This window comes from Ostrinia furnacalis, unplaced genomic scaffold (assembly GCF_004193835.3).
Source record: "Ostrinia furnacalis isolate ACB-3 unplaced genomic scaffold, ASM419383v2 OfSCF1649, whole genome shotgun sequence".
NCBI lineage: Eukaryota > Metazoa > Arthropoda > Insecta > Lepidoptera > Crambidae > Ostrinia > Ostrinia furnacalis.
The window spans coordinates 88,454-102,123 of NW_021131888.1; the positions used below are offsets into that span (position 1 = coordinate 88,454).

Sequence of the window (13,670 nt, forward strand, 5' to 3'; positions counted from 1 at the left end):
TAATTATCTACACAACGGGTTAGGCATTATTAGGCAGTAGGAGGCAGTAGGTATTTCCTATAAGGTATTCAGTATGGGAAGACGTAGTGTAGGCAGTCCCCCACTAGGTGAACCGACGATCTGGTGCAAAGAATATATTTACTCTGATCTGGTGAGGGTTAAGTACGGGAGTAGACTGGATGCGGGCGGCGCAGGGCTGGTCCTGTAGAAATCCATGAGAGAGGCCTTTGTCCAGCAGTAGACTTCATTTGGCTGAAACGGACGCACCAACGATTCTTAGGCGGTTTTCACACTGCACCGCGCTCCGCCGCGGAGCGCGTGATTTTCATATAAAAAAACACGCGCGCGGCCGCGTTGTCAGTGTGAAGTGCCGCGCGTGTTTTCTATACAAACTGAGGAACTTGCACAATGATTAAATCTGTCGCCCCGCGCTCCGCGGCGGAGCGCGGCGCAGTGTGATAACCGCCTTAAAGTAACAATTTCCGAGTGAAATATTTCAATATCCTGTCTGTGGTAGATTTTCTATATTCTTCTAAACTGACAATTTCAATGTCAAAATTATCGTGAATGTGACCACATTTAAATTATGTAAAATTGTGTGTTTTCGGTGTTAAAATGTTTTATTCGTGATTGAAATAATGATTTTGAATAAAAATAAAATAAAGCGAATCATGAATAAAATAATTGTGTAACACGTTGAAGCGAAAACATCATGTGCATTGGAAAGGTAAATAAACAAAATGTTGTTTTACTCGATACGATTTCAAGTACAAAAAACGTTAGAAAATTACTTATCATTAGGTACAATCTCAATCGTTAAATTATTTACAAATCATTGGGGGAGGCCTATGTTCAGCTGTGGACGTCCTGTGGCTGAAATGATTATGTTGATGATGATGAAGATTCTATGATAAGGCAGATTCTACAAGGAGTAAAAGACATGGTACGTCTAGGTGAGCTCCTAGCTCTCCTGGAGTCAAATCGATTTGGGCAATCATTTCGTACATGGTCAAACTAGAAATTGAACCTGGATCCTCCTACGTTGCTGCATCTTTCTGGACTACTAAGCCATCAAACTCATTCTTTTTCTTATCGTGTCGACAACAAACCTACTCAGTGTCAGCCTAAAACTCCGCCACAAGAGTAGCGTTGTCAGGGGAACAAAACCACACTTGCACTCCAAGTTTGAGCCATCCGAGAATCCCCACCTGAACAGATTGTCCTTACTACGGCCAACCTGCGTCCGAAGCCTTTTTAAAGACTTCCAGGTAAGCCAGGGGAGCTCATGTCCAGGTGGAGGACTCTCAGACATAGGGACAAAAGAGCAGGAAAGATCAGCTCTCTCACGCCAAACCTGCATCTCTCTTTCAAACTCATAAAGTTTTGCTTTTCCAGTGTTGCGGGAAGGGCGCTAACAATGATAACATACCGTACGGACCTGTGAGTTATTTTCCTACTAATTGCTTGTAATAGGGGCAACAAAAATGTAGTCCGATGTCTGTACATATTGGTCAAGTATTAAAACTACTTTAAAGCTTCATTACAAAGTTTTATATAAACAATTTGAAAAAATCGAACTGCCTAAGGCGGGAATCGAGCCCACAATCTTTCGCTTGCCGGGCTTTAAGGGTAGTACGGGGAGTACATTGATGAAATAAAACGTGGCCATAACAGCGTGTACTTATTATTATTCTGTGGTATTACGCTTGAAAATTTCGACGTTTTCATCCGGTGTCTAAGTAGCTCAGTTGGAAGAGCAGTCGCCCGGCAAGCGGTTCCCGCCAGCGGTGCCATCGATTCCCGCCTTAGGCAGTTCGATTTTTTCAAGTTGTTTATTTAAAATTAAATTGAAAAACGACAAAGTTAAAGAATTATTACAATTTCATCATTCACAAAAGTCTGTCATACCTATCACTTTGATACACTTATTAACTATCTATTTTAAAGCTTCACTAGCCCGAATCTCTATTTTATAATCATTTGCAGGGAGGATTTCAACAGGGTTATCAGCAGTTTCAGCAGGGGGGTGGTTACCAACAAGGATACCAGCAGGGAGGTTACCAACAGGGGTACCAACCAAATCAGGGCTATCAGTATCAACAAGGGGGATATGACCAGAGCCAGGGTTATCAACAAGGGGGAGGATTCCAGGATCAAGCGAGCCAAGCCACTCGAGCTGCTGGTAAGATGATTCTATTAGACTGTTAAGTACCTCATAGACACCTGAGTGTTATTTTATATCGAAGCTAGGATAGCCGAACCAGTGAAGGGGTCGGACTGGCCGACTCGTGATCCGGGGAACGTGGGTTCGGTCCCCGCCGCCGCTCGACTATTGTGGTGAGCTCACTCGTGACGCAAGCATATTTTGCTTAGTACGAGGAGGGGCTGACGGTACTATAGTGGTTTATGCGATACAAAGTACTTAATATACATTAAAAAAAAGAATTTCAAGACGTCCATTTGATTGCTAAATCACTGTCTCCCCCAACCCAATGATAACCAGATTGGCCGGTTGGTAGCGGCCGGCTTCTAGCGCCTTCCTGCTATTCACGAGGTCGTCTGTCCACCTTGAGCTGTGACTGTTATTTAACAAATCGTTTGTTTGTACCCAGAATCGCATTGCCCGAAAATCGACAAGGAGCATTTGATAACGTGCGGCAAACACATCTTAGAATTGATCAAGAAGTACATGGGCCACGGGCACGGCGGTGGCGGTGGCGGTGGCGGTGGCGGCGGTGGCGGTGCCGGTGGCGGTGGCGGTAGACCTGGATATTCCGGGGGAGGAGGCTACGACGGGCAGAATAAAGGCGGGGATAATGTTGGATCTCCTAGATTTGGGGAACAGAAAAATGCCGAAGAAGACACGGATGATGAGCACAAAAGAGATGAACACACCGATGATGAGCACCACACCGATGATGAGCACCACACTGATAACGATGATGACCATGAAGACCATAATGATCATGAGGACCATGATGATCATGACGACCATGACGATCACCACGACCATGACGATCACCACGATAAACGCCATTAAAAATGTAAAAACCATTTAGTTACTGTGTGCCTATAATGGAAAAATTTGATAATGGCGGCTAAGCGTGGGTTATTTTTAGAGCTACAAAGGAAAGTATTGAAGAGAGACGATTGCGAGAAAGTAGCTATTAAATATTGAATATTTTATAAATAATCAATAGAAAAGCAAAGAATGCTTGTCAATTATGCTCTACATGGCGGAGGAACTTTTTATAAAATTTAAACAATAGCTTCAATTTTAAATGATTTACAGTTAGAAGTAGAAAATCGTAATGTTCCAAAAGACTTACCGCTAAAGGCTTATGGCCTTTGTGTTCCATAAGTCTAAAGTTTGCACACTTTTTAACAAGCATTGTTTTAGAAAGCTAAAATAGATTATCGCCATTTTTTCAAGTTTTTAATAGAAAATGAGATGGAATTCTAATGAGGCTCAAATATTTTAAAGGCTTTTAGTCTAAATAATGCTACTTTTAAGTATCAAGGAACAAAATGACTTGTTAATTGAATGAATTCGTGCGTTAAAAGCTCCCGCAACACTTAACATTGCAACATGGTTAATGATTCAAAAGATAATTTGATCCGATATTTAACCAAATCAAAATATTGATCGATATTTTATATAAATCTTGATTATGAATTAAGTTTGAAAAGAGTTGTTTCTTTAACAAAACTTAAGTCTAAGATGTTGGCTCTACAATCACGTTGGAATTTTAATTCTTGAAATATTTTTACTAAAAAAGTAGGTAGGTATAGATCGTTTCATCCACGAAGACGCGCGCCACCAATTTTTGGTCGAGGTCGCGCGGGGTGCGGGGAGTTTGATCCGAGCAATCCGAGCGTCATTATTGTAGTGTGCGTGCGCACTCATGGATAATTTAGCGTGTACCGATAACACTCAAACATTAGTGGAAGAATGGGGCGCCCGGGCGCGTTTTCGTGGATGACACGATCATAAAATGTGTATCACCTGTAAACTTTTTTAATCTAAGTAGGTACATTTAAACTGAAACTTACTTTTCACAAAAGCCTGAAATATCCGTGGCGCTAGTGTCTATGCAAAGTTTGACGTTTTGTCCTTTTCGAAATGTAGGTAAGTAGCTCCACAAAATCTATTGTGTTATTTTGTGAAAAGTATGTCGTACCTACCTGTAAATAAAAACTACTAAAACATGTACCTACAATTTTATAGCTGGATCCATTTTAATATAATAAAGATTGTGCCAAAATACAAGTTGGATATTTTTAAATTTTTTTTTTTTGCTAAAATGTATTTTTAATAACTAGCTATATTATTTTTTACGTTTTGCTAATCAAAATTGTAAATTGTTTAATTTAAAATTAAAAAAAAAAAATTTATGAACTATTTAAAACATTTTACATAATTTAATCATGTCCTTGATTACCTATATTATTTATACCTACATTAATTTTATTCTAATATTTTGATTTAAGGTTTAAAGTGAAAATTATATTTTTTATTGAAATTAAAATTATTTATGATAAACCATTAGGTACCTAAAAGTTAAAAAGTCTTTTAATTTTACATATTGAGTTATATACTAGAAAGGATGGAGAGAGGTTAATAAGTAGGTAGTTATTTACTAGGTATTCGCTGAAAAACATGTATTTTAGAATATGTAGAGACTCCAAAGGGTACAATCATAGTAAATAACGTTTAAAATCCACTTACCTGTAAAACAGCCTGCACACGACAGTCAACCCGCAGAAGGTTTAAATGATCTTGAGTTTGGAAAATGTTTTTCACGAACACTAATTCACTTGGGTTCACATTTCACTTTTGAAAATCGTTGTGGTCTTGCGGTTTTTTTTACAATAATGAATAACATTTACTGTAACCGACGAATTGCGGAGCGAAACTACCCTTTTCCAATAAAATTGCTCTATAAAAGACGACTACTAGCGTCATCTATCGCGGCAACTAACCAATCCCGAATCTGAACAACGAAATGCCAGTATAACAACTTGTATTATTTTGCGCTCACCAGCTGTCGCCACTGTAGAGAAAGATCTTGTTTTAAAAATTTAAATCAAAATTATTTTACTCGCGCAAGTCACTGGCACACTTTGACTGACATTCTGAAAAACGAACCGCGTTTCCATGACAACGGGTCCAAACAAACAAAAATAAACAAACACCGGGGTATTATTGTTGATTTATTATTTATTGATAAAATAAAGTGAAATAATGTCTTCCCTGAGTGGTTATGATAGCGATGCCATTGGATTCGAGTCTGTATCCCAGAGTAAAAGGCTAGAAACTAGCACATCGACGCAAACTAGTGAGTATGGGGAGTCTGGAGTCGGTTCGCAGACGAATTTCACCAAAGATTGTGGGTCTACCGCTTCTCCTAGTGACCTGAACGCTCAAGAAGACGTCTTGAAAGAGTATCCCCCTCCAGGATTAAACGCCTTCCTCAGAAAAGTCCTACCAGGCGTGCTGGAGCAACTAGATCAGAATGATAGGGAGATGCTGTATAATTCTTCAGATTCTGATGAAGAGGAGACGGTTACAGCTAAGCTATTCCAAGAAATGAAGACTAATAAAGACACCCCTGGCTTAGGAAGCGGAGACCATCAGCTAGCATCCATCTTATCTCTATCCTGGAGCAGTGCAGGCAACTCTATAGCTGTATCGATCGGGCAGACGCAGCACGAGCGTTGGTGTGAGCATGAAGGCTTGATCAGAGTCTACACAGTCCGCAGAACAGCTGGAGACAAGCTAGTCCATTCAATTGACATCACTGAGAAGAACTGCGTCACAGTTGTCAAGTACCATCCGTCTGTAGCCGCGCTGTTAGCATACGCCACGAGTTCCGGCGAAGTCGTCCTATGTAATTTGAGGGATTCTGGAAATGTTAATGAGGGGATGCAGTTGACGTCCCCTGCTGGCTGTCACGGAGGCCGCAGCGTCTCTGCTTTACTCTGGGCTGATGCATCCTTAGCTCACATGTTTTTGACCATGCAAATCCAGAATACAGGAAAAAGGCGCGGCGCCTCCGATCAGATTCTGATCTCCGCTGGGTCAGACGGCACCATCAACGTTTGGCAAGTGAATGCCAACCTGAAAATATTTGAAAACGTAGTGTCCTACGCCCTGAATGGGTCAAAGAAAGTACCAGCGCCTGATATCAGTTGTTTCGACTTCATAAAGAGTTATCCACTGCGACCGTCGGAGGAGAAGGTCGCTGATGACGTTTTTGTGGTGGGATCCAAGGCTGGGGGACTGTTGCTGTGCCGCGTGAAGACTGCTCAGCCGGTAAATATTTATTTTCTTAAACTGGACTTTTGCTATTTAACCTCTCAGCCCCCAAGCGGTAGCCGGCTGCCGCGTAACAAAATTGATTTCTTATGTCTAGATTCGAGGAGCTTGAAGGATTAAAAGCGCACTTTTGCAAGTCCCAATACCTAGCTTAGGTTTGCATTTAACGCAACAACTTGTTCTCAGCACCAATCAGTTGTTCAGATGTGGTGGTAGAGCGAGCTATATTGGGACATATACAGGGTGTCCCATAATGGGTGAATCAAACTGCTAGGGGAGGTAGCTATCCCTAAAAAATACTAATGTACTATCCCTAAAAAATATTAAAAAAAAATTGAGTTCGGATTTTTTTTAAATAAAGTGCTCTAAACTCTAAATCTAGTCATTATTTTCAAAAGTTTGTTTACAGATAAACGAAGCGATCATGCACAATTAATATTATTAAGAAAAAAGTACAAATAAACTCCAAACGTAGCAATTATAGCCAGATATAAAAAAAAACTGATTTAATTTAACTTTTTCAACCAAAAAAATATTTTTTGTGTCCTATGCGCTTTAATTTTTTTCATATTTTTTAGGGATAGTACATTAATAGAGCTACCTCCCCTAGCAGTTTGATTCACCCATTCTAGGACACTCTGTATAAAGTGGCTTGAAAAGGGCCTACTTACAATAAATGAATTTGTTGAATGCGGGCAGTAATTCGACCGGTCGTTGTAGAAATGGAGGAGGCCTTCATCCAGCTGAAATTATGAAGTCACAATAATTTGTGAAAACTTGTTGAACATAATAAACATGAGTCAATAAAAAAGCTCTTTGTAAAAGCCTTTACACTGACTTTTGACTAATATGCCCATAGCTACTTGAGAGCAAGATGGCGGACCCGGTGTATGACGTGCTGGACAGCCACGGGACCTGTGTGCTGGACGTGGCCTTCAGTCTGCAGAGACCTGGGATCTTCGCGTCGGTGTCTATCGACTCGGAGCTGAGAGTGTATGATATCAACCAGGGTAGTCCTTTGAAGGTATGAATGAATGTACACTTTTTTTTTTTTTTTTTTTTTTTTGCTAGACAAGGCAGGTATACTTGTCGTTTCCCACATTGAAGTTGCCTCAACAAGAGGCCGAGCAGAGATCCGCTGTTAAATAAGAAATTCGTCCGCCCGACATGTCTCCTCTCCGCTCCGCTTTGGCGGAAACCAGGGCTATCATAGTAGTTTAGAAAATGCTATTTTTATATTGCTAACTCATTCCGAATGTCCTCCCTTGCAGCTTAAAAATTTTCTGCCTCACTTGACAAAAATGGACTTTCGTTGTTTCTATATCAAATCAAAGAAAGCTTCGGACCGGCGACCCCTTCACAGTTTTTTTTTTCTTTTATTTATTTAAGGCAACATACAGTCATGTATCATCGGCAACAGTGTTAACTATCCATTGTCTGTCATGTCGTCTGAAAAGAATCACCATTTGATGAGAGCGAGAGCAAAAATGGAAATGGATAGTTACATGTGGCCGTGTTGTGTACAATCAATAGTACTTTATGGTAAAGATGAATATTATGACTAAAGACCAAATTAGTGTCTATAACATTTATATCTATTACAATATTAGTAACAAATGAGCCACTCGTAGGGCTAAAATTATCGCCGTTCGGCTTTCGTGGCTTATTTTGTTAGAAAAATAAAAAAATACCCCTTTTCCAGGTCATCTGTCTAGACACACCAGTGTCCTGTATGTCTTGGCTTCCAAACAACCCGTGCGTGCTCGTGCTAGGCCAGGCGCGGGCTGAGAAGCATCTGGTGCGGCTTCTAAACGTGTCTGGAGGACGCGCGGTGCCGGTTGAAGGGCTGACTGGTGCGGGGACGGTTACTGCTGTCGCTGTCAACCAGAGCGGGTGAGAAATATGCTTCTATAGCTCTAGCACTTAATGGGGATGTTGCCTGGGTCAAAAAGCAAGAGTTTTAATTAGTCCGTCAGTTAACTTATCAAAAAATACTCTACACGTATTTTTCACTTTTTCAAACTAATGAAAATTTAAAGAGATAAAGCGCCCCAAAGTTCATAAGAAGAGGCCCGTGACGTCAACGCTTGCTTAAAAATGCCGCACGTTGTGACGTCGTGCGCAACTTCAACGCACCATAACTATGTAATTATTTGTTAGATTGACAAATAAAAATATACGTGTCCAATATTTTTTGATATTAAACATTACGGACTAAAAAATAATTCTATGATCGAAGTATTATTTAAAAATGGACATAAAGAGAAAGAAATATTATTGTGCGGCGTTCGGGTGTTTAAATTCGAAAAGAAATCTACCGGATTTATCTTTTTTTTCGCTTCCCAAAGATGCTGAAAGGTATGTTGGCCATGTAGGTAATCAATAATTCTTAGGATAGTATAGGAACCTAACCTACCATGACTACTGCTCAGATTGCGTTCGTTCGTTTCAGCCTAAAATGACGTCCACTGCTACAAAGGCCTCTCCCAAGGATTTCCATAATCAATGCGTACTTACCTACATAAGTACGTGCCTCATTACAAATAAATAAGTAGATTAATTATTTTTTTACTAGACACTACTAGACAGCAACCCTAACAACGTAAGAAGAGTTCAGAGGCACGCGATAGAAAGAGACAAAACTTGTAGGTGAATAAAATTGTAGGTACCTACTTAGTGCTGTGCGAGCTGAATTCCACTGTATCGCGTCGTAGCAAGACTCGCATTTATTTAAATCGTCTTGCGGAGTAATCCTTCTGTACCTGTACTAAGTATTACTTATTCTGTGGTCCCACGCTGCGTTTTCCGGTACGCGGCCTCCACTCCAGAACCTTTCTGCCCCATCGGCCGTCAATCCTGCGTACTATGTGCCCTGCCCATTGCCACTTCAGCTTGCTAATCCGTCGGGCTATGTCAGCGATTTTAGTTCGTTTACGGATCTCCTCATTTCTAATTCGATCTCGTATAGAAACACTGAGCTATTCTTTGACTCAAGTGACGTTTTATTTTTTGTAGGTCATGTCGCATCGCAGCAGGTGACTCGGAGTGCAATTTGCGCATCTGGGAACTCCCAGCGCGCCGCATTCGACTCTCGCCCGAAGATTTGGAGTTTTAGCGACGAATTGGTTTAATTCAAGTCTGTAAGCACGAATCTCTCGTATCAGGGTTCTCCTTAAACTGTAGCTCCTTAAACAGCTGTTTTTCATACAAAAATACAATTACCATACGCGTAACGACATTTATAAATATTATGATATGATATTATGATTATTATTATTCGTGCTCAGGCAGGACACTGATACTCTGTTGAATTTATTATAATTTATTATTAGTTTTCTCGTTTTAAAGTTATTATTTTAATCAGGGAATTAATGTTTGAATGTGTTTCTGGAAGTGTTATTCCCAATATCCCCACCGGTGACACTGAAAATATGGCAGAGGCAAATGGGTCTACATATCTTTTTTCATTTTTCATAGAAAATTCAAAATATTCCCAGTTGCCACCTGTGGGGGCTATTGGGAATAACCTAGCAGTGTCTCTACATTAATTCCCACGATTCAGATCTATATTATTTATTATATTAATTAAATAAAACAAATTCAATTCAAATCAATGTATTTTATTTTTATTTCATAAAAATTACAACTAAGTTTACTTACACAATGACTCAAAATATACATTTTGAATTTTATTAGGGCACCACACACTGTCGACTTTTTGCTACACACTCGGAAGCCTTATGTTAACACACACACATGTTTTACAAGCATTACTATTATTATTTTGCCAACAGTATACTACTAGATGTCAGTGTACTATCTTTAAAAAATAGGCGAGGCTAAAAGATAAATGTACCATTGCCAGTGGCAAGCTAAGGGGGCAAATGAAACTGCCCATTTACGACAAACGCCACATATGAGTGCTATTCACCACCCCGGTGGCAAGCTCGAAGGGGGTGGGCGGGAATAAAGATGCTCGAAACCTTGGTAAAGAGGGAACGAACGCATTACTGCCCACCGTAAGCCATGGGTTTTGACTCACTACCTAGTAGCAGATGGCTCCCCGGAGTAGCAGATTCCACCCCGTAGGCGGTGGTATTTGGGAAAAAAGCTAATTTTAGAAACAAAAGACTTTTGATAAAAAAAAAACTTTCCTTGATTATGAAATTTAAAATAGTTTCCTGGCTTTTTGCCTAATTTAAATTTATTTACATTGTCTTGTAATATTTTTTTTTTAAATAACAAGCCTGCTAACCCAGAAAAGAAAATTTTCACTAAAAGAATTAAAAACTAGTTAAAATTACCAACTAATATGTACATTATTGAAGGAATAAAAATGCTTGTTACATAATAATTGGCCATAACTTCGCACACCGCAACACCCAAAGTAGCTAAAAGCTTGTAACACGTTTGTTACAATTGGAATAAGGTTGTGTTGTCAACTTTTTGGCCACTTTCGGTGTCACGAACTATTTGTCGCTGACTGTACAATAATGACATCTAGCAGAGCTACTGACTGACATAATTTATGTTTATAAAAGCTATTGAAACACCCACAGATTATATTCTAATTCATTAACATCACAGCCTATATTACTAGTCTAAATACAAAGATATGACCAAACATAGTACATCGTGCTTTGTCTTATGCATAGGAAAGGAAAGAGACGGTGTAATTTTCAAAAATTAATCAAGTTGTGTAAAAGACCATATTATTATGTGGCAGTGGTTTTTTAACCCTACTAACATAATAAAAACTGTGTGATTTCTCTAACTAATACCCGTTTTCACCATCAATCCCTAATTTTTAAGTGACCCCTATGAAAACAAAATGCCTGTTACCTATGTATTACCATTAGGGGTCACTCAAAAATTAGGGATTGATGGTGAAAACGGGCATAAGGGGAATAGGGGAATAATTTTTAAAAGTTGTGACACTGGCCACCCAGGGTGGTCAGTGGGAATAAAGGCTCTTCAACCCGTCTGGCCAGCGTAGGAAGTGTACAAATCCATTTGCCTCTGGTCAATTAGAGGGTCAGGCTCCTGCAGTAGAGACTCAATGAACTGATGAACTTATGGCAGACAAACAGTACTGTGTACCTTTTGTATTTATGTTTTTTATGCAGAACAAGGCAGTTAGGTCCAATGACAGTTTAACTTTCCCCCGGGACAAACTTGACCTTCATTGGTTGGGTTTTTGTGGCGGTCAAGCTGTAGATCCTGGCTACACAGGAGTTGCAGCGGTGGGAACGAGAGCTGGGAATAGTCCCGATAACAAGGCAGGTATTTGACCGCAATCGCACCTGATGTTAAGTGAGATGCAGTCTAGGATGGTACATAGCTGCCCTGTAAGTGCCTATTTACTCTCGCCTTGAAAAGGCCCGTTACCTGACTAAAAGGAGGGTTATGTATTTTTTGCTATTTTACTGACAAACAATTATTTTTTTAAGAAAATATAAATTTTTATTGTTCTTTTGACAAGTCACATTTCACTATATTATTTTCAATAAAATTATTTTATTTATTTACTAGTATCTGGTCAAATCTAAATATAATAAACTTTAGAAAAACGTACAAACAATACAATTTACTGTATGACAGTTTAGTATTATTATAGCTACGACACCACCCATCCTATTGCTGAATTGCGGCGTGAACAGGCCCTTAGGAGGTGGAGTAGTAATTTATTGTATAAATGCAATATACTATATCCATAAGACTTCTTTGATATTTGATTGATATTGGTGGCCCCACATAGTTCATGAAGAGTATTATCGTTTTATCCACGAAGACGCGCCCCACCATTCTTCTGCTAATGTTTGAGTGTTATCGGTACACGCTAAATGCTCCATGAGTGCACACGCACACTACAGTAATGCCTTACGGCTTGCTCGGACCACACTCCCCGCACCCCGCGCGACCGGGACCTAACATTGCTGGGGCGCGGCCGAGTGGATGAAACGATCTATATTTATTTATTTATTGATTGAAGTATATCTTCTCTTACCATATTTGGTAATAACTGATTATGCTAAAAACTATGGTAACAATAGATGTAGAAGGACTCATAAAAGACAGAAAAAACTAATTAATTTCTGCAAGTAGGTAGGCTTTTAAAAAGCACTTTTACACGTCCCAGTATTAACCCTACCACTGCTTCGGGACAATAAATGGGCCAGTGCTGAGAAGAAGCAGCGCAAGAAACTCAGTCACTAACTAATATTATACAAGTACACAAAAAAAATGCAATGTTGCATTTTCATGACGTCACCATATCCTTGACATTCTGTCAAATATCTCGAGGAAAGCTTTAGGCTATACATATAACATCACCCTACAGCCAATAGGGGCGGAGCTGATAAAGAAAAATGTTACAAAAACGGGAAATATTATTCAAACTATTTTCACGCGTACGAAGTCGCGGGCACAGCTAGTCTATACTAATATTATAAATGCGAAAGTAACTCTGTCTGTCTTGCTTTCACGCCTAAACCACTGAACCGTTTTTGATGAGGCATAGAGATGACATAGGAGTCCCGGGAAATGACATAGGATAGTTTTTATACCGGTTTTTGAAATAGGGACGCGCGCGATAAAGTTTTTCTGTGACAGACAAAATTCCACGCGGGCGAAGCCGCGGGCGGAAAGCTAGTATTTTATAAAACAGTCCTTCTATATCCATTTATTACAAACATCCTACATTAGTAAGAATGCTACCTAAAGATGATTGCCTATGTAGACAATAGTTGCGTACGCTATGGCGCGACAAAGTCGTGGTGCGATTAGTCGCGGCGGTCAGTCGGCCGCGTGCGGTGGCCCTAGTCCGATTCTTTTTGGTGCTTATTATCCAGGGTGGATATCTGAAACAATATTAAGTTTTGATATTTTATTGGTTCGGTCACAGAATAATAATATGTGCAGTTTTCTTCCCGAAGACATTTAAAATAAATGTCTACTCAATATCATCAACAATATATGGTGTAATTTATCTTGTATCAGAGTCGAGCACTGTTTCGTATACATACGTCAGTTATCGGTATAGATGACCCACGCTGAACTGTCCCACCAAACTCAATGACAGGGGGGCGCTACCATCGTTCAACTATATGGTTTCCAACATGGCAAAAATCGGAACCAGCGATCCGGTATTGACGGTGGCGCCCCGCTGTCAATGTCATGGATAGGACAGTTCAGTATTTTGGAACTGTCCTATGCGATAGGACTGACTGCTACAAGAAGCTACTGTGTCGTTCTCTAGCTCACCACATTCTTCATTCATTCTCTTCTTTCCATAGTGAATATGTGACGTAGCCATAAAGTTAATATACATAGCGGAATAGAGCAACAAAGA

At 39.8% G+C, this 13,670-nt stretch overlaps 3 protein-coding genes across 3 annotated transcripts in view; 2 read left to right on the top strand and 1 right to left on the bottom strand.

Moving 5' to 3' along the window:
- The first annotated feature begins 615 nt into the window (after positions 1-615).
- Positions 616-3,620, top strand: LOC114353304 (ctenidin-3-like). The gene is made up of 4 exons (XM_028305242.1): positions 616-727; positions 1,396-1,440; positions 1,987-2,182; positions 2,613-3,620. Exons 1-4 carry the CDS (start codon positions 713-715, stop codon positions 3,038-3,040), a joined length of 684 nt encoding a protein of 227 aa, XP_028161043.1. The 5' UTR covers positions 616-712; the 3' UTR covers positions 3,041-3,620.
- Positions 3,621-4,592: 972 nt separating this feature from the next.
- On the top strand, positions 4,593-9,519 carry LOC114353314 (WD repeat-containing protein 34-like). Its single transcript, XM_028305257.1, has 4 exons — positions 4,593-6,316; positions 7,179-7,343; positions 8,022-8,212; positions 9,335-9,519. Exons 1-4 carry the CDS (start codon positions 5,246-5,248, stop codon positions 9,432-9,434), a joined length of 1,527 nt encoding a protein of 508 aa, XP_028161058.1. The 5' UTR covers positions 4,593-5,245; the 3' UTR covers positions 9,435-9,519.
- A 2,314-nt stretch (positions 9,520-11,833) lies between these two features.
- The window catches only part of LOC114353305 (transcription elongation regulator 1-like), a 35,456-nt gene continuing 33,619 nt past the window's right edge, over positions 11,834-13,670 (bottom strand). The window contains exon 9 of the mRNA XM_028305243.1: positions 11,834-13,179. The gene's annotated coding sequence lies outside the window, so the exon portion shown is untranslated. The remainder of the gene's footprint in view (positions 13,180-13,670) is intronic.